Source organism: Ranitomeya variabilis, chromosome 2, assembly GCF_051348905.1.
Source record: "Ranitomeya variabilis isolate aRanVar5 chromosome 2, aRanVar5.hap1, whole genome shotgun sequence".
NCBI classification, from domain to species: Eukaryota; Metazoa; Chordata; class Amphibia; order Anura; family Dendrobatidae; genus Ranitomeya; species Ranitomeya variabilis.
In genome coordinates, this window is record NC_135233.1 from 721,850,186 (window position 1) to 721,875,569 (window position 25,384).

Sequence of the window (25,384 nt, forward strand, 5' to 3'; positions counted from 1 at the left end):
GCTTCAGATCACAGGTCGGCAAATAGCAGAGCTCCTGGGCAGGGGTGAAGCATAAGTAACTTATGATAAGTTAGTATACAGATGAAACAGCAGGGGCTCACAGCTGCTATCTCCTGAAATAACACATTATTTCTCTCTTCCTGGACTTTCTCAGAACTCTGAACATTAAAACGGACTTCTGGGAGAAGTCGGTGTCCAGTGCTCAGCACCGGACCAGACACCAAAAATTATCAAAGTTTGGGTTCGCTCATCTCTAATGAGGACATGCACTAACATTTTAGTAGATACAAAGTTGATAAAGGGACAACTTCTGTAAATAATTCTGAGGTGGAGGCTGCAGGGGGTGGTAAGAGCTTGGAAGTGTGGTTTGATGGACAGCATACCTCCCAACCGTCCCGATTTCAGCGTGACAGTCCCGCTTTGGCACCGGGGTCCCGCTGTCCCGCTTCGGGCATTTAAAATCCCGAATTTGCGGCCGCCAGTGAAGCCCCGCCCACTTCCGGGACGTAGAGAGAGCCCGATTATTAAGCAGAGAAGAATAGAATACATGTCAGCACACAGAGTCCTGCATACACTGTGGCCCCTGATCATGTGACCCCTGACTCCTCCCCTCCTGTGACCTCATCACAGGTCCTGTACGCACAGAGCAGCCATATATGTGGTGTGCTGCCCTAGTGCAGGTGGAGGTAGGTGCTGGAGATTCCCCATTACTGGGGGGGACATTAACCCTTCAGCACTGAGATTCTTTTGGGGTCCCTGTGTGGTGTGAACAGTGAGGTAACAGCTGTGGACAGAATGCGGCTTCGCTGGTTGCACATTAGACCCAGTCAGACACCTGCAGGATGAGAGGACAGAAGCCCAGAGAAGTTCTCCCACAATGCGATGATTCCTCTCCCGGCTCCAGCACAATAATGTAGATACTAGTGATGAGGGAGCCGCTCTCCACTACTCGATCCGGCATCGGGGGCTCAGACAAGCTTGTTACTGGGGTATCACAGGTGATGGAGCGCCGTGCTCGAGTTCCCAGCCAATAAACATGCAGGGATTGCCCGCCATACATGGTAGTGTTGCCATACCTCCCAACCGTCCCGATTTCAGAGTGACAGTCCCGCTTTGGCACCGGGGTCCCGCTGTCCCGCTTCGGGCATTTAAAATCCCGAATTTGCGGCCGCCGGTGAAGCCCCGCCCACTTCCGGGACGTAGAGAGAGCCCGATTAGTACCCGCTGTTCGTTCCGTTCCCTGGGACTGCGTTGTAGCCACGCCCCCTTGAGTTGCCTCACCGCCCGCCTCCGGCTTCCTCCTCAACTATAGACGTGGGCGGACTCTGAGGACAGAGCGGCAGCACCCGGACTGGTTTCTGGCACGGGGGCAGAGTTGTGAGACACTCCGTGTCTGTGTGACCGCGGGAGCAGCGAGCGGATCTCCAGACTGTAAGTGAATGTATGTGTCTCTCCCCCTCTCCATGCAGCGCTGCCCTGCTGCGGTTACAGCAGAGACTCTGACAGCATAGGAGGACTGACAAACTAAACTTTGTCTCCCCATGGTGCGCGCACCCCGCTCCCACTCTCCCCCTGGTACCCATCTATCGGATTCTCCACCAACCTGGTGAATGTAGCAATTGGACTAAAATATAACTTTTAATGTATACAGTTTAAAAAAGAACTAACTGTGTGAACTTCACCACGTGATATAAACATACAAGGGACTAAAAAAGGGGGAATTGGCGTACCCCCTCAGGACACAAAAGGTACGTAGGAAAAAACAAATATGAATGTGCTGATCCGTTCATGCAGAAATTCAGCAAAATGCACTGGTTACATACAGTAACAATAGCAATGCTAGTGAGTCTGAAAGGTACAGGTATCTGTGCACAGTGGTGCAATATAATATGTCTGTAGACAGTCACCATAGGGTTTCAGACCCCAATTATCCTTGTACATGCACAGTACCTAATCCAAACGATCGTTCAATCCCTTTGGACTCGTGAACTAGCTCTATGCTTTGAACCAGAAATATTCATATATACAGCAGCACAGAAAACATATACTGACCATAATAATCAAACAAATGCATACATATTGTGGAATACTTGTGTACCCATCTCATGGGTTTCCACCTATACCGCAGCAATGTGATACTTTTAGTCAGTCAAAATGTGCATGTAAACATAGTGCCTATATTATAGGCGACTTGGAATGATCTCACCCATTTGATGTATATATGGAGAGAGAGTGCGTAGGTGGCAGATAGCGTCTCCCGACGCGTTTCGTCCTATCCAGGACTCATCAGGGGAATGACAGGGAACCTGCTAAGCTGCGTTACCTGACGTCCGCTTGTGCCTCCCTTATAAGCGGTATAGTGGAGACCGCGATGCACTGCACGCTGTTCTCGGCGTGCACGCCGCTTCCGGTCATCATGACCTCACATCCGGTTTTGTCTGTACTCAGTTTGCGCACGCGCTAGCTTGAACCGCATAAGAGCCCGCAATGGAACGCAAACATTATATGTTCCAGTTATCATTCAATAAGATGACCCGGAGCTTGTTATAATGAGGACATGGTAATTGAAGGCAAAACTCACCGGAAAATATAATTGCGGCAGAGTTTTACCCGTGGGGTTGTTCTTAGAAGGTATATTATCAATATTGATACAACCGCACTTGTTGGAACAAACTTGTTTTTTAGACAAATTATACAGAGTTGTTCCATTAATCCATGGGTATGGTCCGGATTTGACCCCGGTGTTAGACAATACCAAAAAAATAATAAATAGGTAAAGAATAGGGTAGAGAGGCCAAAATGGGAGGATTAGAGAAACCTAGAAATTGCCACAAGGAAGTATTTTGAAGGAAATTACCATTTGGGAGAAAAAATTGTTTTGTTAAAGCAATAAGAAAACATATGGTAAAAAAAGGAAATAATTTTACGAATCGCATAAATTCGCATACAGGGAAACCACGGAATAGCTGGCCTTATAGGGTGTATAGGCTTTGAACAGGTCCGTGGTTTCCCTGTATGCGAATTTATGCGATTCGTAAAATTATTTCCTTTTTTTACCATATGTTTTCTTATTGCTTTAACAAAACAATTTTTTCTCCCAAATGGTAATTTCCTTCAAAATACTTCCTTGTGGCAATTTCTAGGTTTCTCTAATCCTCCCATTTTGGCCTCTCTACCCTATTCTTTACCTATTTATTATTTTTTTGGTATTGTCTAACACCGGGGTCAAATCCGGACCATACCCATGGATTAATGGAACAACTCTGTATAATTTGTCTAAAAAACAAGTTTGTTCCAACAAGTGCGGTTGTATCAATATTGATAATATACCTTCTAAGAACAACCCCACGGGTAAAACTCTGCCGCAATTATATTTTCCGGTGAGTTTTGCCTTCAATTACCATGTCCTCATTATAACAAGCTCCGGGTCATCTTATTGAATGATAACTGGAACATATAATGTTTGCGTTCCATTGCGGGCTCTTATGCGGTTCAAGCTAGCGCGTGCGCAAACTGAGTACAGACAAAACCGGATGTGAGGTCATGATGACCGGAAGCGGCGTGCACGCCGAGAACAGCGTGCAGTGCATCGCGGTCTCCACTATACCGCTTATAAGGGAGGCACAAGCGGACGTCAGGTAACGCAGCTTAGCAGGTTCCCTGTCATTCCCCTGATGAGTCCTGGATAGGACGAAACGCGTCGGGAGACGCTATCTGCCACCTACGCACTCTCTCTCCATATATACATCAAATGGGTGAGATCATTCCAAGTCGCCTATAATATAGGCACTATGTTTACATGCACATTTTGACTGACTAAAAGTATCACATTGCTGCGGTATAGGTGGAAACCCATGAGATGGGTACACAAGTATTCCACAATATGTATGCATTTGTTTGATTATTATGGTCAGTATATGTTTTCTGTGCTGCTGTATATATGAATATTTCTGGTTCAAAGCATAGAGCTAGTTCACGAGTCCAAAGGGATTGAACGATCGTTTGGATTAGGTACTGTGCATGTACAAGGATAATTGGGGTCTGAAACCCTATGGTGACTGTCTACAGACATATTATATTGCACCACTGTGCACAGATACCTGTACCTTTCAGACTCACTAGCATTGCTATTGTTACTGTATGTAACCAGTGCATTTTGCTGAATTTCTGCATGAACGGATCAGCACATTCATATTTGTTTTTTCCTACGTACCTTTTGTGTCCTGAGGGGGTACGCCAATTCCCCCTTTTTTAGTCCCTTGTATGTTTATATCACGTGGTGAAGTTCACACAGTTAGTTCTTTTTTAAACTGTATACATTAAAAGTTATATTTTAGTCCAATTGCTACATTCATCAAATATTTCTATTGGATTTGTATCCCGCTTACTTCCACCAACCTGGTGCAGCACCCCTTACATTCTATGGGGGCTGCCACCTGCCTGCGTTACATTCTATGGGGGCTGCCACCTGCCTGCGTTACATTCTATGGGGGCTGCCACCTGCCTGCGTTACATTCTATGGGGGCTGTGCAGCATTATATTCTATGGGGCTGTGCTGTATTACATTCTATGGGGACTGAGCTGTAATGCTGGATACAGCAGTCAGCGGCGCAGCTGGATGACACCATTCAGCGCCGTGGGAGTGGAAGCTGCCGGCTGCTGCGAGGGAGCGCGGTGAAAGGTGTTTGTGTGTACTGATGGAGAAGGCAATGATGGGGGTGGGGTAACCATGTGTGGCCATTATACTGCACCCAGCATTGTGTGGGGCCATTATACTGTACCCAGCATTGTGTGGCCATTATACTATACCCAGCATCGTGTGGGGCCATTATACTGTACAAAGCATCATGTGGCGCCATTATACTGTATGGACCATCACGTGGGGCAAGTATACTGTACGCAGCATCATGTGGGGCCATTATACAGTATGGAGCATAATGTGGCCAATGGCCATTGTACAGTATGGAGCGTCGTGTGTGGCCATATTTTTTTGTTCATAATTATTGTTAACGAAACATTGTGATCAGAAGTGCTAAATGGGTGTGGTTGGGGCGTGGCTAGTTGTGAAATGGGTGTGGCCTAAAATTTGCCGCGGCGCGCATAGCGCGCCGCTGACTTTGTCCCTCTTTCCCTTCCCCTAAAGTTGGGAGGTATGGGACAGGGCAGAGTCAAGAGTTCCTCTGAGGCAGCTGACATGTAGTACAGGGAAAAGCATTATGTCATTTATAGTGAAAGATAGGTCTGTTAGAGGAATTAAGTGAGATAGAGGAAAGATGATTAACTCGGTTTTGTCCACATAGAGATTTAAGAAGAATGATGAGAAAAAGAAGGATATGGCTGATAGACACTCTGGGATTCTGGACTGCAGAGAGGTGACATCTGCGCCAGAGAAATATATTTGAATGACATCAGCATACAGGTATACTGGAAGCCATGGGACATCAAAGCTATAGATGGAGAAGATTTGTGGTCCAGGATAGAGCCTTGAAGGACACTGACCGAGAGAGTGGGATGAGGAGATAGTATGAGAATGGGAGATGCTAAATGTTCAGTTAGTGAGGCATGAGGATATCCAGGAAAGGCAAGGTCTTTGATGCCAAGGGAAGAGAGAATCTGTAAGAGGGGGTCAACTGTTTTAAAGGCAGAGGACAGGTCAAAAAGTAAACATATAGAATATTGTCTGTTAGTTTTGGCTGTAAGCAAGTCATTAGTAATTTTGCTGTGTACACATCACATATGACACTGAGGACTCCCGCTCCCTCGCACTCTGGCCTCCCCTCACATAAACACCGTGCTCCTCAGTCAGCATACCTGTGTTTTCAGGTCCAGCATCAGCAGGTTCTCTTCTGTGCCACTGAACGCTACTTGTCGTCGGTGTCACACAAAGAGAGAGACAGTCCAGCTCAACTTTAACAACAACTGCTTTACTTGGTTCTTTACGCAGCACATCCAAGTTATTTCCAGCTTCCACATCAAGTTTCACAACAGGCAATACCTATTCTGTCCCTGTCCTTTCACTCCATCACTAAGCTTGCTTCTGGGACGGACTGTACCTTTCAATCCCTCAGCATCCTCTGTGCTCAGCCTTACTCCATTTGGGGACTCCCTCAGCTGTTTCACCCTGGTTCTGAGGGTGTTAGCCTACGCAATAAGCTGCCAGATGAAGAGCGACCTGCTCTTAGCGACTGCTTAGCCTTTTCTAGCGACTGCAGTCCCACTAATACTGCACCACTAGCTCTGTTGCTGTTGCTTCTCCTGATGTGGTCAAGAGCAGGGATGCTATATGGCAGGGCCCTATTCTTTTTTAACGTTGTGTGACATGGTGTTGCCCGGGGCTGGCTAGCCCAAGTGAGCTGCACGGGCACCCTGGCCCAAACTGAGATCTATAAGGAAGTCCTTCCTGTCTTATCCATCGTGCCTCTCCTATTTTAGCTATTAGAACACTATCAGAAACTCCTACTATACCATATACAATCCCATACTCTATATGCCTCCATCTTGTGGCTGAACTAAGCACTGCACTTTCCCTGTAATAAGACAATATACACTGTGCAGAAGTAGCTATGATATTATAAATAAATACACTCATAACATATACAGTAATACTAGAACCAGGACATAACAAAAGGGGTTGGGGCGCACATCAGTCCTTACATTACTACTGTATTAACATCACAGAAAATTATCTGAGACTGCTGTATACATCATGTGGGATGCACTGATATGCTGCTGTATACATCACATAGGATACAATGAGACTGCTGTATACATCACATAGAATACATTAAGACTCTGGTATATACATCAGGGGACAGCATTTTTATTTCACTCATCCATCACTGACTGCCTTTACATAGGTTCAAGAGCATTGTGGTGACACTGGTACTATGGGAAATGTAGTCTACATTACGGGAACTAAATCAAAAGGGAAAATGGAATCAAGATGGTGGACAACCTAGGTGTTGCACATCAGATGTCAAAGGTATACTCAAGAGCCTCGGCCTTATTGTTTAGTAGTAGTCTATTCTGCAGTAAATAGACAAAAAACCCTTCTAAACTCTTCTTTAAGGCCAAACTATAGTAAAATAAATGTAAAAAAACTGGCCATCACATCCAAACATAGACTAAATGTGAACAGGTGCTAACCTAGAGTCACCAACTCATGTACATGTATATAAAATAAATAAGGCAGCACTCTGTAGCGCTAAAACTTGCAAACATGAAATATGAAAATTGAATTGCATTACTGCACTAGAAATATGAAAAATTTAGAAAGTTTAGTGCATAAATTGGCCAATTCATGTGTACCTGGTAGCAACGATAAGGCATTCTCATTTACCAGGATCTATCAATGCCATCCTCACTTAGAATAAAGTCTTCATCTGTATGGGAACCTATGAGTCCTCTCTTTGACTAAAAATCTATATCTCTATGGAGGAGTTTTTAATCAAACTATAGGAAAAGACATCTATTTGCTATAAGTAGATAAATAAATAGTTATGGTACATGTAAAAAAACATAGGGTACATAGTTGATACTATTTTATAAACAAAGCATAAAAGCCATCCCACTGCGACAAGGTGTACCACTCAATCAGGGTGGTCCCTAACTTTAGTATTTCATCTCGTTTTGTGCCAGTAGGCCTCAAAATAGACTTGGGCAGAGCAGGACCTAGACCTGTTTGTTCCAAACTTACCAGTGGAAAGCTATAAAGGACAAGATGCACAGCCCAAAAACGGGGGCCACACCACTAAATATACAAATTACAACTGCTGGTATAAGTACAATGCATAGGTCTACAGGACCCCTCAATACCTTTACTAAAACTTTCAATTCCAAAGTGATAAGCAGGAGCAAAAAAGAGCATCCTTTTTAAAGGGAACCTGCCACTCAATTCATGCTGCCCGAACCATATGTTTATATGGAGAGATCTATCAATCAACGGGAGTGGTGCAAAGAGACATTGGGCGAAGGTCGCGCATCAGAGTCCTTGGAGTGCTTCAGAGAAAGGCATACATGACACGGCTCTGATTCCTGCTGTCCATAGTTTGAGCAGGTTAAAATCAGTTGAAAAGTACAGAAAGAAGTTAAAGAAGCACTTATAACAAAGTTTTTATCCTCTCAATGTATTGCAATCATATTGTATAGCACGGTGCAAAATGATCAATTGGAAGTACATAGTGCTATATAATATGGTGATTGCAATATATTAACAGGATGGAAACTTTGATGGCAGTGCTTCTTTAAAGTCCTGCCCTGATAGAACCACCGAGATACAAAATTATGTAGCTGTCCCAATGAATTACTACATCACTTGCCAACTTATTACATCATAGTAACGTTGACTTGGTAATTTTTAAAGATTTATTTCAGCTGAATGCTTAGAACCAGATTAGACTGATCAGTTTAAACAAGGCAGAAATATTTGAATGTCGACTTAAGTCAAGCATTCCTCGGACAAACCATTAATAGTGCTTTATGTAAGACATAAATCAGTCATTTTCAAATACATGGAAGAGTGGTTTCATTACATAGTAGGGTCCAATAAGCAGTTTTTTTTTCCTGCTGTACAGTTATTGCCTTCCATATGCTGTTCTATTTATAAGATCTGCTTGCTTAGTAATTGAATGTGTTATAACTGAAAATATAGAAAACATAATTAAACTGTAGAAAGCTAAAAATGATAACACATTTCAAGATAGAAAGCTGGACTGCAAATAAAAATATTAACATTCATATTAATATATGTAAGCTCAAAATTAGAAAGTAGTGTCAATTCTCTACTCATTTTGGAACATTTTTATATAAGAGGTCCAGGCGTGGTAAAGCAGTCTCTCTCTTATTTTAGGGGCTAAGACATCTCTATAATTTATGCAATATTACCTACAGTGCTGTGCAAATTAATTAGGACAAAGCATTTTTTAAGTAAAATCGTAAGTTGGTTACCAGTCAAACCAGTTTTAATATATAATAAATAAATCTTGGTCAACTAGCCAGTGGAAAAAGGTAATTTTCAGAATTAGTATGTAACAGTGCATTATAACATTTTATTATCAAATATTCAAAAATATGTGTTTTTTTGCTTTGTCCCAATTAATTTGAACAGCACTGTATGTTGTATAAATTAGTGCATCTTTTTTCTAGACACTGGTGTGACAGGTGTATTTACCATGGTGTTCTAAAATGAAAAAAAACCCCAAACAGATATTAACCTACCGGACGTCCGCATACACCACTGGCTGTGTCCCCCATCAGTCTCCTCGCTTACTCTTCCTATGGGTAATCTCATAGGACCACTTCAGCCAATCAGCAGCCAGTGATTGGCTGCAGCCTTGATGTTTCATCCGAGATGGAAGATAAAGGTAGAAGACTTTTTTCTTTTAGCTCACACAGAACGTCATGGCTGGAGCCAATCAGTGGTCACTGATCAGCAGGAGTCATATGGTGTCCACTGATAGGTGAGTATCTGTTTTTCTTTTTTTTTCAGACCAACATGGACTTAATTCTAGAAGAAAATACAGTAGTGGACAACCCCTTCAATGACATAGGATGTAATAGTACATCCTATTAGGCATGGCGTTCCCACAAATAGACTTACCAGGTGAACGTGCAGGCAGAAGAGTTGTGCCGCGCAATCACCACCACTGGGTGCTCAGCCTGATAGCAAAGCTTCTGCTGTTACAGCCATCGCCAGGGCCAAAGTCACCCCTGGCTGTTTAACCTTCTAAATGCCACAATAAATTGTGAATGCAGGATTTAAAGGTTGCGAGAGAGAGGAGGCACCCTCTCTCACCCCATTGGCACCCCCGTAACGTAGTCACAGAGAACCAATAGTTGTCATGGAACCTGACGGATAAGCAAAGACCTCTGAGTCTTCCAGGTATGGTGTCCTGTTGGCCCTGTCATAAGCAGAGACTAAAGCACTGTGGAATATGTTGGCACTATATAAATATATTTTTTTTATTATTATTATTATTATTATTATCTTTAATAGTCATTCTAGAAGTATAACACTGACATTTGTAATACTCTGCCATTGATCAGCAAATAAAATTTGAAGCCCCATAAAGGACCTACAGTGGGTACGGAAAGTATTCAGACCCCTTTAAATTTTTCACTCTTTGTTTCATTGCAGCCATTTAGTAAATTCAAAATGTTCAGTTTTTTTCTTATTAATATATACTCTGCACCCCATCACCCCATTCAACAAGACAATGACCCTAAGCACACAGCTAAAATAACAAGGGAGTGGCTTCAGAACAACTCTATGACCATTCTTGACTGGCCCAGCCAGAGCCCTGACCTAAACCCAATTGAGCATCTCTGGGGAGACCTGAAAATGGCTGTCCACCAACGTTCACCATCCAACCTGATGGAACTGGAGAGGATCTGCAAGGAAGAATGACAGAGGATCCCCAAATCCAGGTGTGAACAACTTGTTGCATCATGCTCAAGAAGACTCATGGCTGAACTAGCTCAAATGGTGCTTCTCCTCAATACTGAGCAAAGGGTCTGAATACTTATGACCATGTGATATTTCAGTTTTTCTTTGTTAATAAATTTGCAAAAATGTCTACATTTCTGTTTTTTTCAGTCAAGATGGGGTGCAGAGTGTATATTAATAAGAAAAAAATGAACATTTTGAATTTACCAAATGGCTGCAATGAAACAAAGAGTGAAACATTTAAAGGGGTCTGAATACTTTCCATACCCACTGTAAATAATAAAGTAAAAAAGTAGTTAATTAAAAAATTGTAAGAATATTAAAAAAACACACAAGTCAGCTCACCTGTATTCCGATTTCTCCTCATTCCTTCCCGCAAGGAAAAAAGGGTTCGAGCAGCCAGTTGAAAAGGCAGAAAAATTAAGATATTCCAGCTGAGAAGATAGGGATCTTGATTAAAATTCCAACATTTATTTATACATGATAAAAACCACTTAGTAATGAAACTAGCTGTTACAACATCATACCCATACCAGCATTAGGCACAGCGTTAGCCAAGAGTTTCGACATAGGTCTTATTCATGGCATGAATCATCAGGTATAAATAAATGTAGGAATTTTCATCAAGATCCCTATCTTCTCCGCTGGATTATCTTAATTTTTCTGTAGTATTAAAAAAAACACAAAAATAAAATAATCAGGAAAAATTGTTATGTATTGTTATGTAAATAAATACACAAATTTATGTAAAAACAAAAATAAAAACAAAATAAGCACAAATATTTAGAATCGCTGCATCTGGAATGACCCGATCTATAAAACTGTCATCCTATTTAACCCGTGAATACAGTAAAAACTAAAAAAAGTAAAAAACAATGTTTTTTTTCTTCTTACTACTGAACAAAAAGTAGAATAAAACACAATGAAAAACTCTTATGCAAATAAAAATATGGCAATGCATTTTTCTAGAAATTGTTTTTAGTGTGGAAAAAGTAGCAAAACATAAGAAGAACTGCAGCGCCCCAGAGTCCTGGTCGTTGCAGAAATGTCGTTCTTCCACCAGGGGGAGTGATGTTACGTCTCAAGGCAATAAAGGAGATCTCTTTACCAGGTATCACAAACCACACAACACACTTCTCACTCCAGGCCGCCAAGGGGAACCATGCTCCTATTTATTAGGGCACTCCTCACAATTAGGTAAAAGTGGTAGTCTGGATTGGAAGTTAGGCAGAAGCGAGCTGGGCTTCACCCAGTGAGCTGCTGTCTGAGCTTTGCTCAGGTAGTGGTCCCTGACAGTGGTGGGATCCTGTCAGAGGCCTAGACAGAAGGCCACGGAGCTGCGCCTGCCCCACTTGCGGCAGCATCCTAAGAAAGAGACATTAGAAGGGAATTGTATTGTAGCGAGTGAGAAACTATGTCATAGCAAGAGCAGAGGAATCCAGAAGGAGTTCTGCCCTGCAAAAGGCTGCCTCCTTTCTGAGGCGCAGGACCCAGTAGCCGGAACACCGAGGGAGTCAACGTCTCCAAGCCTGGCTCCAGAGACCGGCAGGACAGCTAGTTCCATATTAGTTGCCCGACCTTATACCCAGGAGGCACGGTGGCACCTTGTGGGGGCCGGGGCATGATAGTCTCTGTAAAAAGCCTCAGGCCACCAGTCATACGGGTTTGTCATAACCATTACATCTGGGGGACAGAGAGAAAGAGAAATAACATCTAGAACACCAACATCAGTTGTGAGGACCTTACCGAGAAGCTCAACAGGGAGGTACTACAACACCCAGGCGCTAGAGGAAGGCTACTGATTTCCACCTGGATAAGGGGACCCTGGATTTGCCTTCAGACCGGCTGGGCTCTGCCTACCCTGTGGGCGGTACCCTGGACTGTGGATACTGAAGCCTTCAGTAAAGGTAAAGAGACTGCAACCTTGTGTCCTCGTTCTTCACTGCGCCTCACACCATCCACCATCTACACTCTGGGAAGCCCTGGGGATACACTTCACCTGTGGGAAGGTATACCATCTAGCTGCCATCACATCACCCAGCGGACCCCTAAGCAGCATCGGTCACCCTGACCGAATACCACAGGTGGTGTCACGAACATTATCCCTTTAAAGACCTTTCCCCCATTTATAATGGATGTCCCTAGGGCCACGGACTGGGTCAGCCACTGTGACATCCCCACTGAGAACCGAAGGACCCGGTACCGAGTACCCCACTGTCCTACGGGAGCACTCCAGAACCACATACAGTAAATCTGATATTGCTAAAATTATACTCCCCCCAAAACAGTGAACAGAATAAAAGCAAATAAAAACAATTCCTGAAGTGCTGTTTTTGTACACTCTGTCTCCCAAAAATATACAGCATTATTTATCTTAAAATGGTACCAATTTTTTAAAACTTTAACTTATCCTGCAAAAAAAAAAACTTCAGATGACTGTTGGCAGAAAAATAGAATAAACATAAATAATTTCTTGAACTGCTACTGATTTGTTGATATAACCTACCAAAAATCCTGAGCTCTACAATGAGCACTTACATAAAGGTTTCCATCTGTATCTCTGAAATATGTGATTCAGACAAAACTCTTGAGTATTCACCCTAGTGAGGCAGATGGAGTCAATTTGGACTTTGAACAGTGTGAGGCCGCACATTGCCTCCTATATACAGTTTGAGCTCCTATGTAGCCTTCTGTATTCAGTGTGAGACCCAGTATAGAATCCTATATACACTGTGAGCCCCTATGTAACCTCTTGTATACAGTGTGAGCCCCTATATAGCCTCCTCTATACAGTGTGAGCCCCCGTATAGCCTCCTATATACAGTACAAGTGTTGAGGTCTCATACACATATTGATAAAAAAAACTATACAGACATACTCATCTCACTCCCATTTCCCTGGCGCTCTGCTGCGGCCCCCGAGGCTCAACTTTCGGTCTGACCAGCATGTACATGCTAGCGTGATCACGTCACCCCGCCGGCGACAGCTGCTGACATCATCACACTGGCACAACAGAGGCGACAGGAGCTCCCTTGGAGCCTGTGATGCCATTCTGCATCGCATGCAGCGCAGCATCAGGAAAGCTCCATGCCGGGATATGTGCGCCACAAAAGGCATAGAAAAAACATTATAATGAGGGCAATCTGGCGATTGGCACCCCATAGCCTGGGGCACTGGGCGATATTCCAGATTATGGCAACCGCAAATCTTTAATGAGCTTTGCACTGAGTCTGACCAGTAGTTTCTTACCACATATGAGGTATTGGCACTCTCAGTACAAATTGCAGAATAAATTGTGTGGTCCATTTTCTTCTATTATCCCTCTTGAAAGTTAAAACCTTGGGTCAAAATTAACATTTTAGTATACAAAAATTGAATTTTTCATTTTCACAGCCCAATGCTTTAAACTTCTGCGAAGTGATGAATTCTTCAAGCAGTGTAGTTTTGAAAATGGGGTCAATTGTGATGGGTTTATGTTTTGTTTTGTTTTTTCATCTCAGGGGCTCTCCATGTCTCCATGGCATCCACAATCTATTCCATCAAAAATTGAGCTCCAAAGTCTAATGCAATTCCTTCCCTTCAAAGTTTTGCCATGTGCCAAAAAAGTAGGTTCTATATATTGTGTATACGTGTACTCGGAAGAAATCACACAACTAATTGTTGGGTCCATTTTCCCCTGTTAACCTTGTGAAAATGAGAAAGCTAAAGCAGCATTTTCATGAAAAAAAAAGTAATATTTTATTTTCATGGCCCAATATTTTAAAATTCTCTGAAGCACCAGAGTTTCAAAATGGTCATCACACCACTAGATGAATTCCTTGAGGGATGTAGTTTCCAAAAATAGTGTGGGAGTTTCTGCCGTTTTGGCACTTTGAAGGTCTGCAAATTTGACATGGCATCCGCTATCTGTTCAAGCCAGATTTGTACTCCAAAAATCAAATAGCACTCCTTCCCTTCCAAACCCTGTTGTGTATCCAAACTGTAGTTTCCGACCACATATGAGGTACCATTCTACTGAGGAGAAATTACATAACAAAATGTGTGGTCCACTTTCTCTTTTTACGCTTGTGAAAATGAAAACTTTGGAACTGTTTAAAAAGTAAATGTACTTTTTCATTTTTTTCTTCCAATTTGTATTAATTCCTGTGAAGAAACTGAAAGGTTAAGAAACTTTCTAAATGAGGTTTTGAATACTTTGAGGGGTAGTATTCAAAAGCAGTCCAGCATTAGGCAGTAATCTTGACACATCTTGAGCTGCGCAGTGTAGCTTCGTTCGATGTTTACATGTAACTGCCTACGGAACTTCTACCACTTAATCTGTGGAGTTTCCCACAGGTCATCAATATCATATGACAGGACAATCCCTTTAATGACATCAAGTATGACCTGTTGCAGGATTCTATCCAGATGTGAGTCATCTCTTATACCTCAGATGATACTGGATTGAAGATACCTTACTTTTTATTTGTTTTTCTCCTGAGAACCTGGGTGGACACTGTGGTGGGAAAACAGTTTTATGTATATATTCATCCCAACGAGTACATGATCCACAAATTGGTATGGTTAATATATCGGCTGACAGACTGGCAGGTCTAAAGAAGTGTTAAAAATATATATGTATAACAGTAGACAGGCTAATAAAGATGACACTATGATATTACGCCAAGCCTCGACACAGCAGGAGCTCTGGATGTGCAGTATATCATCACTCCAATTACCTGTGGCATGTTCTCCACTCTTAGCACCTGTCACCAGAGAACAGCTCCAGACTTATTAAGAAGCTTTTGATGTCAGAGCAGTAGCTTTGGATTTTTATTTGATGCTTCCTGACAATGGATCTACTTTGTTACATCTATTAACTAGACTCCGAAGTTTCAAACAAAACAGGTAGAAATTATGCCTTTTCCCCTCATTCATTCGGCTTGTTGCCACGGAAACAGTGTCATGATAAATTAATTATACAGTCAATGTATCAAGAACATTCTATGAAAAGCTTTACCAACACACTGAGCTTCTGTAACTTTTCACTAATTAAATTCTTAACAGCAAAAAGACTAAATATTCCAAAGTACCATTAGAAAATGTTATCACCATTATTTGGAGGTTGCCTAATTGACTATTGTTGGTTGAAGCGATCATAAATTCCTAAAGCAGTTAATTGTTGCATGTATTAGAGGTACATGGCGTGGTGGACTGGGTTCAGATGGCCATAATGCTGAATGTAACAAAACCCGGGGACTGTAAAGTTCTACTGAACTAAACTTGCTTTCTGTTTTATGGTGACCCACAATTAGTGGGAGTTGTGGACATATTGTGCATGTCTGAAAATGACATCAAATGTTCAAAGTGTATATCCATTTCAGAAAATCTCTTGTCTTCAGGCGCTGTTTATTACAAAAAAAAAAAAATAGGTTTTACTAACTGTCCCCAGTTCCAGCACTGCATCTCCACAGCTACTTCCGGTGTCTTTTATTGTCTGCAACACTGACATCACATCGCGCAGCTCCGGGGTGTCACAAAAATAATGTGATAATTGGCGGTTTTACACCAGTTATGACCAGCTTTGCCAAAGAGGGGGGGTATGTAACGTGGAGCGTTGTGAAGCCTGCCATTCAAATTAAGCCTGCAGAAGTTACTTAAGCCAGACTGAAGTACATTCCTGGCGGAGGTGCACTCCATTCGTAAAATGTGTCAGTGGTATGCACCTCTTAATGGGAATCTGTCATCAGGTTTTGCACCTAAAGTGAGAGTAGCATAATGTAGGGGCAGATACCCTGATTCCTGTATAATTTTCTGGGCTGCTTGCGCAGTTTTGATAAGATTTAATCTGCTGAAGATCTACAAGTTTTCTGAATACTGAGCTCTGTATAACCCCTCCCACACCACTTATTGGCAGTTTTCTTCCCATGTACATTGTACACAGAAAGCTGCCAATCAGTGGTCGGGGTTATATAGAGCCCATGAATAAGCTTGTCTACCTAGCAGCAGGTTTACTATTCCTAGCGTGATAATCTGATGCATCCTAGTAAGTGACACACTGCTGGAATCAGGGTCTGTGCACTATGCTACTCTCAGATTAGGTGGCAAGAACATGGTGGTGACATTAGATGGCTGTCAGCATAATGCTGCTTTGGCCGATCATTTGGCCGACAACCATCTCAGCCAACACTGCCACACAGGAGTACTTGCTCAGCTGAGTGCTCCTGTGTTCTCTAAGAGAAAGCCGCAGACCTTTCATTAGCAACTGAGACATTATCTCACTAAGAGCAATGCAATCAGAAGTCCAAAATAGGACATGCGCGATCAACATCTCTAACCCCCAACAACTGGACGGCACCCAATACAGACCATTAGCCGAATTCACCAACATTGGTGTGTTCAATCGACATTAGTCTAATATATATGGAGGTCTTTAGGCACGTTGTACTCTAGTTAAACCAATTGGATATGGAAAAGAGGCATAAGGCGTATAAATATAAATTGATTATACATATAAAAACCTAATCAAAAATAGTACATAGAAATACGCCAGCGGACTGAAGTGGAAACCACTCGGAAGTGATAAAGAACCGAAAAGAAGGAACCCGAGAATCGGTCAAAGATAATATCAGACATATTACATACATAAAAAGACCTTTATTGAAGTGTCTATGGGCATGTACTGGCACATAGCAGCACAAAGTAAGGCAGGGAAACATGATTGTAGAGATCTCTATCCAAAATCTATTAATGCTAGTAATATATTAATGCTAGATAGCCCTGTAAAAGACATAATTATCAATCATAACTGTAATGCACTGGTATCATCGAACATAAAGATAAAGGGAAAAATATAGACAATGAATAAACCATGTGTCAAGAAATTGGACAATAAAAGGCAATCACAATAACATTAAAATGGATAAATAGGATTAAACAAACATACCGACAATGTAGGCAACTGCTAGTGGTGTGGCGCCAAACCCCAATGCACGTTTTGGAACTAGCCTTCTCCAGGGGTTGACGTATGTGTGGACATAGTTGATATATAGTGCTCCCGCAGTCAAATGGCGTGAGACAGAGGAATGTCAGCATATCCGATGCCAGGAGAACTTGGAAGTCAGCCGGCGCCTGCGTCATGAAGCCGCCGATGTAACCGACCATATGATGCATCAGCTGACAGATCACATGACCGGGTATTTGGAGCTGCATAAAGATACGAGCACAGGGAGACTCCAGGACACAAGGAGCGAATGCACATACTGTATCTTCCCACCGTATTCCAATGACCGAAACAAAAATTGAATATGCAATCATCAGAATGTTTGTAAATAGGTGTGTATCAATACATTTCTCTATACAAAGGTAGGTATTAAAACGTTTCACTTTAGCAGTCCTTTCATTGAAACCAGTGTGCACAATACTAGTCTTAAAGAGAACCTGTCACCAGGATTTTGCTTATTACACACATGGCCATATTGGCGTTTTGATAGTGATTAAAGCAATGCCTGTGGTGAAGAAATCTGTTTTGTGGATTTTGTACATTCAGGGTTTGAAGTTGTCTTGTAATCATAGCTTCGGTCATCGGGGCGGGACTGTGGATTGGGTCTTCGACTCTGCCACAGCCCCTCAGCTACACCTGGTGTCTTTATCATTGTCCAGGTTTAAACTTCGCTCTAGCGCACATTAATCTCCTGGCAGCCATAAGGAAAATGGAGCCAGTGACGGCACATGCACAAACAGAACTTCCAGTGGTCTTTAGCGCGCTGGTGGCGGTGCATACACACATTGAGATCTCATTATCATCATTGAGCCAAGACATAAATCTGCGCATGTGCCACCATCGACTCCATTTTCTTGAGAGCTGCCAGGAGATCAATGTGCACAGACGCTGCTGGCGCAAAGTTTAATTCAGGAAGACGATAAAGTCAACAGAAGCAGCAGAGGGGCCGTGGCGAAGCTGAAGAACCCGATGCAAGAAGCTATAATTATAAGAAAACTTCAAACCCTGGTTACACAAAAACCACAAAATGGATTGCTTCACCACAGGTATTGATTTAATCAGTATCACAGCACCAAGATGGCCATGTGTGTAATTTACTTAGCAAAATACTACTAAGAGGTTTTTTTAATCAATCAGGCTCTTTCTTCTTAAAGGGTTTCCTTATGAATGACATTTATCATAGGCGATAATTGTCTGACCACTGAAATTCTCTTGATCACTATAAAATTGATGAAGAAAGGAGCATCAGGACCCAGAGCATTCCACCTTTGACTGGTTTAATATTTGTTCAGAGATGTTTTGTGGGGTTCCCTCAAGATAGAAAGCTGTTGACTGATTTAGGTAATATTTGCTCTTTCTAGATACAGGTTCCCTGTTTCTCGAGCATTATGTGTAAAGTATAGGCTATGCTATGTTTAATTCTTTTGGGTTATGAAAAAAATCTCTTGGAACTATTTCTATCTACAACTAGCTCTAACTTTACAATGTCCTTGATTACACTAATGCAGTAATTATAATGACTTATCATGCTAATTAAGCAATGTTGTGATCATCATTAACAGAGCTATCTCAGTGTACACTGCTTGTGCAATTATTAGCCAATTTGTATTTTTCACGATTCATTTTATTATTGAATAAGTACAGTTATGTTAGTCAATCCAAAAGGTTAATAAACTTGGATTTTTAAGAAATTAAAAATTGAGTTTTTTCTTTCTTAGAATATCTACTGTCTGTGTGCATATTTGTTGGGAAACTATTAGTGTGCAGGATTATTATGCAACTAACTGAAAAATAATTTTCTTATCTCAATTGTTTACTTTCGTCAGTTAAAGTGAGAATAATAACCAAACAACTCAAAATGTACAAAAATGCAATTCTAACTTTTAAAAAATATATCAGTATCCTATAGCCACCCTTCTTTTCAATCAGTCGTAAGCCTTACATCTTCAAAGTTGAGGTCTGTGCCTATTACTGAGCCAGGGTTGCGCTCATCCCTCTGACCTTCAAGAGCCACTGTCATCTCATTAGTCCATAAAACCTTTGAAAAATCTGTCTTCAGATATTTCTTGGCCCAGTCTTGGTTTTTTAACTTCTGTGCCTTTTCAATGCTGTAGGAGTTTCAGCATTCCTTCGCTTGGCCAAGCACTGAACACCTTGTACTTCTGGGCACTCTAGGAAGAGTGCAGATCTGGAATGTGACTGCCCTGGAGGATAATAGGTTCCTGGTCACTTTGTGTCTAATTGTTCTCAAATCTTTGGCATTTTTTTCTCAACATTTTTTGTGAACCTGTTGACTACTTGTAACAAAACTTTTCATGGCTCTGTAATCGCATCCCAATATCTTAGTATTTTCAAGAGAACTGTATTCCTCTGTAAGACTTTTAACAATTTTTGACATTTCAGAGTCAGTTAAGCCTGTTTTTTAGCCCATTTTGCCCGAGGAAAACAAGTTGCCTAATAATTCTGTATACCTCGAACAACTTGCTGTATCAGCCACGATCAGTGTTTGCACCTTCCAAATCTGTTTAACCCCTTAGATGCTGCTGTCAATAGTGACTACATCATTATAAATGGTTAACAGAGTGTGGGGGCTTCCTCTTTATCCAAACTGGTGCCCTCAGATCATTATTTTGTGGTCCTGGTGTTTGTGATGGCAATTCATGACCAAATAGCGGCCTTATAGTCTGACAGCTGTAGTAATCTGTTAAGACGTTAGAGGCATTTAGGGGGTAAAAATACACATTTCATTTCTGTCATACCACTTTGCATTAATTCCTGTAAAGCACCTGAAGGGTTAATAAACTACCTGACAGCAGTTTTCAATATGTCTAGGGGTGCTGTTTTTAAAATGGTATCACGTTTGGCGGTTTCCCAATATATGGGACCCCTAAAGTCACATCAAACATGGATAGGTCCCTAAAAAATAAATTTTGTAAATTTCCTTGAAAAAATGAAAAATTGCTGCTACATTTTTAAACTTCCTAAAATGCTAACAAAATAAAATAACATTTTACAAATGGTGCTGATGTAAAGCTGACATGTGGGAAATGTTACAGTGCCTACAAGTAGTATTCAACCCCCTGCAGATTTAGCAGGTTTACAAATTTGGAATTAACTTGGCATTGTGACATTTGGACTGTAGATCAGCCTGGAAGTGTGAAATGCACTGCAGCAAAAAAGAATGTTATTTCTTTGTTTATTTTTTTTTTTAAATTGTGAAAAGTTTTTTCAGAGGGTCATTTATTATTCAACCCCTCAACCCCCCAGAATTCTGTTTGGTTCCCCTAAAGTATTAAGAAGTAGTTCAGGCACAAAGAACAATGAGCTTCACATGTTTGGATTAATTATCTCTTTTTCCAGCCTTTTCTGACTATTTAAGACCCTCCCCAAACTTGTGAACAGCACTCATACATGGTCAACATGGGAAAGACAAAGGAGCATTCCAAGGCCATCAGAGACAAGATCGTGGAGGGTCACAAGGCTGGCAAGGGGTACAAAACCCTTTCCAAGGAGTTGGGCCTACCTGTCTCCACTGTTGGGAGCATCATCCAGAAGTGGAAGGCTTATGGAACTACTGTTAGCCTTCCACGGCCTGGACAGCCTTTGAAAGTTTCCTCCCGTGCCGAGGCCAGGCTTGTCCGAAGAGTCAAGGCTAACCCAAGGACAACAAGGAAGGAGCTCCGGGAAGATCTCATGGCAGTGGGGACATTGGTTTCAGTCAATACCATAAGTAACATACTCCACTGCAATGGTCTCCGTTCCAGATGAGCCCGTAAGGTACCTTTACTTTCAAAGCGTCATGTCAAGGCTCGTCTACAGTTTGCTCATGATCACTTGGAGGACTCGGAGACTGACTGGTTCAAGGTTCTCTGGTCTGATGAGGCCAAGATCGAGATCTTCGGTGCCAACCACACACGTGACGTTTGGAGACTGGATGGCACTGCATACGACCCCAAGAATACCATCCCTACAGTCAAGCATGGTGGTGGCAGCATCATGCTGTGGGGCTGTTTCTCAGCCAAGGGGCCTGGCCATCTGGTCTGCATCCATGGGAAGATGGATAGCACGGCCTACCTGGAGATTTTGGCCAAGAACCTCCGCTCCTCCATCAAGGATCTTAAGATGGGTCGTCATTTCTTCTTCCAACAAGACAACGACCCAAAGCACACAGCCAAGAAAACCAAGGCCTGGTTCAAGAGGCAAAAAATCAAGGTGTTGCAGTGGCCTAGTCAGTCTCCTGACCTTAACCCAATTGAAAACTTGTGGAAGGAGCTCAAGATTAAAGTCCACATGAGACACCCAAAGAACCTAGATAACTTGGAGAAGATCTGCATGGAGGAGTGGGCCAAGATAACTCCAGAGACCTGTGCCGGCCTGATCAGGTCTTACAAAAGACGATTATTAGCTGTAATTGCAAACAAAGGTTATTCCACAAAATATTAAACCTAGGGGTTGAAGAATAATTGACCCACACTTTTATGTTTAAAATTTATAAAAATTTAACTGAGCAACAAAACTTTTTGGTTTGTAAGATTTATGCATCTGTTAATAAATCCTGCTCTTGTTTGAAGTTTGAAGGCTCTAACTTATTTGCATCTTATTAAACCTGCTAAATCTGCAGGGGGTTGAATACTACTTGTAGGCACTGTATTTATTAATGGTTTGACCATCTGGATTAAAGGGATAATCATTCAAATTTAGAAAATTGCTAGCTTTTTAACATTTTTCTCAAATTTTTGATATTTTTTATAAATAAACACAAAACATATTGACCTAAATTTACCATCATCATAAAGTATAATGTATCACGAAAAAACAGTCTCAAAATCACTGGGATTTGTTGAAGCGTTGCAGAGTTATTACCACATAAAGTGACACTGGTCAGATTTCAAAAATTTGGCTCCGTCACTAAGGGATTAAACAGCTTGGAAAATATGCATAAAAATTATGATATGGTCAAAATACTCAGTTGCCTAATATTTTTGCACACAATGTACAAGTGAATAATTCCTTCTCATACTATAATTAGATCCTGTATAGAGATGAGCAAATCGACCAGTGGAAGATCGAGTTCAAATCAAATTTCCTGAAATTCGCTATTCAATTCATTTTGAGATTTGATTTGCGTTTTGCCAAGCAAAAACAATCCTAGCCTGGCACCGTTTCCCACACTAGTGAAGCACCAGAAAACCGGCTACTATTATTTTGTGTTACCGTGCCGGCTTCCCCATAATGCCCTGCAGCTATGACATCTAGCAGATTAACATATCTAGCACAGTGGTGGTCAGTACCTGAGCCATCGCAGATCAGTGGCTCCCAGAGGAGCACAGTTTGTACAGCAGAGTCGCCTTCCATCTCCAGAGTCACTGGGTAAGACTCTTTCTTCGGTAAAGTGAGCTTTTGGTCAGCGGGATCCTCTCTCTTGCCAGTTGAGTGTAAACTCTTATGTTAGTGGAGTCCTCTATCTCTCCACCCTCCCCCACCCCCATGTATTTTCCAAGCAAATACAAGCTTTCTATTATTGAGATTCATGCACTTTATTCACCACAAATCTAAATTTGGAGAAGTTGTCAAACTCAAACTTCCAAAGATCCGCTCATCTCAATCCTGTATGAAACAATGTAATAGTGGAGCTATTACTTTTGCATTGGAGACTGGTTACTAATCTTGTCAGTTGCCATATTATATCTATATTACTGTATAAATCAACTAAGCCATATTACAAGTCAACTATTTACAATGTTTGTTATAGATATTGTACAATAATTACTATTCTGTTTTCTTTTTTTTTGCAGTTACTTAATTGTTTTGTGATTCCTGTTGTCATACTACTGTCCTGGTTTTTCTTACTGGTGCGATATAAGATTTTACACTTCATTGGGGCAGTAGCTTGTATCTTAGGAATAGGCTGCATGGCAGGAGCCGATGTTCTTATGGGAAGACAACAAAAGGAAGGTAAATCATACGGTTACATTTACTAATGTTCTTACATAACTGCACTACAATGTTCTTATATAGAATAGCAACCAAAAGTTTTGCATTTTTTTTTATTAAAAGTCTGATTACTTCTGTCTGATTGTTGTGATGCCATTTTGCTGGTGATGAATTGACAGTGCATGAAGTTGTCATCACGCAAGACCTTAGCTTTAACCAAAATGCTATAGAATACAGGTATGGTCATTTAATTAAAGAAAACTGACTACCAAAAGTTTTGCATATACTATTTATTGATCACAACATAGAGAGTAATTCATTATTTACAATGCCATAACTTAGTATTTTGTAGCATGACCTCTTGCTTTAATTACTGCACCACACCAACGGGCATTGAAGTCACTCGGGTATTCAAAACATCCTGAGGGATCTTGTTCCATTCCATTTGCAAATCTGCAAACAATTAATTTTTATTGCTATGGGTAGGGGACCTAACTCATTGCCCTAACTCATCCCAAAGGTGCTCTATAGGGTTTAAATCCGGTGATTGGCTTGGTCGTTGCAACAGGCAAGCATTTTTCTTTGCTAACCAATTTTTTACTAAATTGGAGGTGTGCTTAGGATCATTGTCTTGTTGGAATTTCTTGCCCCTGCCTACTTTGCTTTTACCATGTATCAGCATTACATTCTTCAGTATATCCTTGTTCATGGTAGCATTTATATTTCCATCAATTCTACGCAGAGGGCCAATGGCAGATGCAGAAAACCAGCCCCCAACCATGACATTGCCACCACCATGTTTCACTGTAGGTGTTTGGTACCTTACATCATTATGTCTCCTAATTGGGCAGTATATATAGTGCTTGCTATCACTACCAATCAGATTGAACTTGGATTTATCCAACCATAACACCTTAGACCAATCTGTCTCTTTCCATTGGCTGTGTTCTTTGGCAAATTGAAGTCGGACCTTCCGCTTCTTTGCAGAGATGAAAAGCTTATTGACTGGAATGCGTGCATTCAACCCTACTGCTCTTAGCCATCGCACCACAGTTTGGCAACTCACTTTGACCCCATATTCTTCATTTATTTAGTGCAAAATCTGCATAGCACTTTAATAAGCATCAGATTCTGACTTTTTCTTAATAATGTGAACAACTTTAGAAGAAGTTTACCGTGGTCGTCCACTTCTAGGTGTGTCAGCTGTTCCATAACCTTCTTTTTTTCTATCATTATTATACCTGACACTAGACTCTGAGAGCAAGTGAATTCCGTAGTTATCTCATTTTGGCTTTTGCCTGACTTCACTCTCAGAATAATAAGCTTCCTGACATCTGCTGATAAATTTGTCTTTGTTTTTGCCATGTTTTAACCTCAAAACACACCCCAAAAAAAAATTAGCCAAAATTTGACTACTCATGACAAAATATGCAAAACATTTAGCCCAGCAAACATTGAAAATTAACACATAAAGGGATAAAACAATGTCAAGCACAATTTTCATTCTTATAGCTGACAACCATTTGCTTCCGGTTTATTAAAATCACCAGGAAAATAGCACCACAATAACCAGACATAGCAACAAAACTTTTGGTTGCTACTCTGCTTCCTATGCACCACTTCCCTGGCCCTATGCTTTCTTGGCTTGATTACCCACCAGGACAACAATGTATCCACAGAAAAAATGCATCCAATGCATCAGAACATTCCAATAGTCAAGTTCTTTATTGGTCAAACACATAATCAGGTAAAAGGGTAATATTTTGGCCAAAATATTGCCTTTGCTAAGCCCTTAACGACCGCCGATACGCCTTTTAACGGCAGTAGTTAAGGGTACTTAAACCACAGCGCCATTACGGCGCTGTGGAAAAAATGTATAGCACCCCCCAGAGTCAGATTTTCTTTGGGGTCTCAGCTGTCGGGGGTGGCCGAGACCCCAGAGAACATGATTCGGTCGGTTTTAACCAACTCCCAGGTGGCGATCGCCTTTATTAACAGTATAATGGCGACCGAAAAAAGCACGA

General features: G+C 41.5%; 1 protein-coding gene across 1 annotated transcript in view; it reads left to right on the plus strand.

Annotated features, from left to right (window-relative positions):
• SLC35F1 (solute carrier family 35 member F1) overlaps nt 1–25,384 on the plus strand; it is a 642,523-nt gene that overhangs the window by 522,889 nt on the left and 94,250 nt on the right. Inside the window, exon 4 of the mRNA XM_077292852.1 lies at nt 23,222–23,381. Coding sequence (XP_077148967.1) covers nt 23,222–23,381 — 160 coding nt within the window. The remainder of the gene's footprint in view (nt 1–23,221; nt 23,382–25,384) is intronic.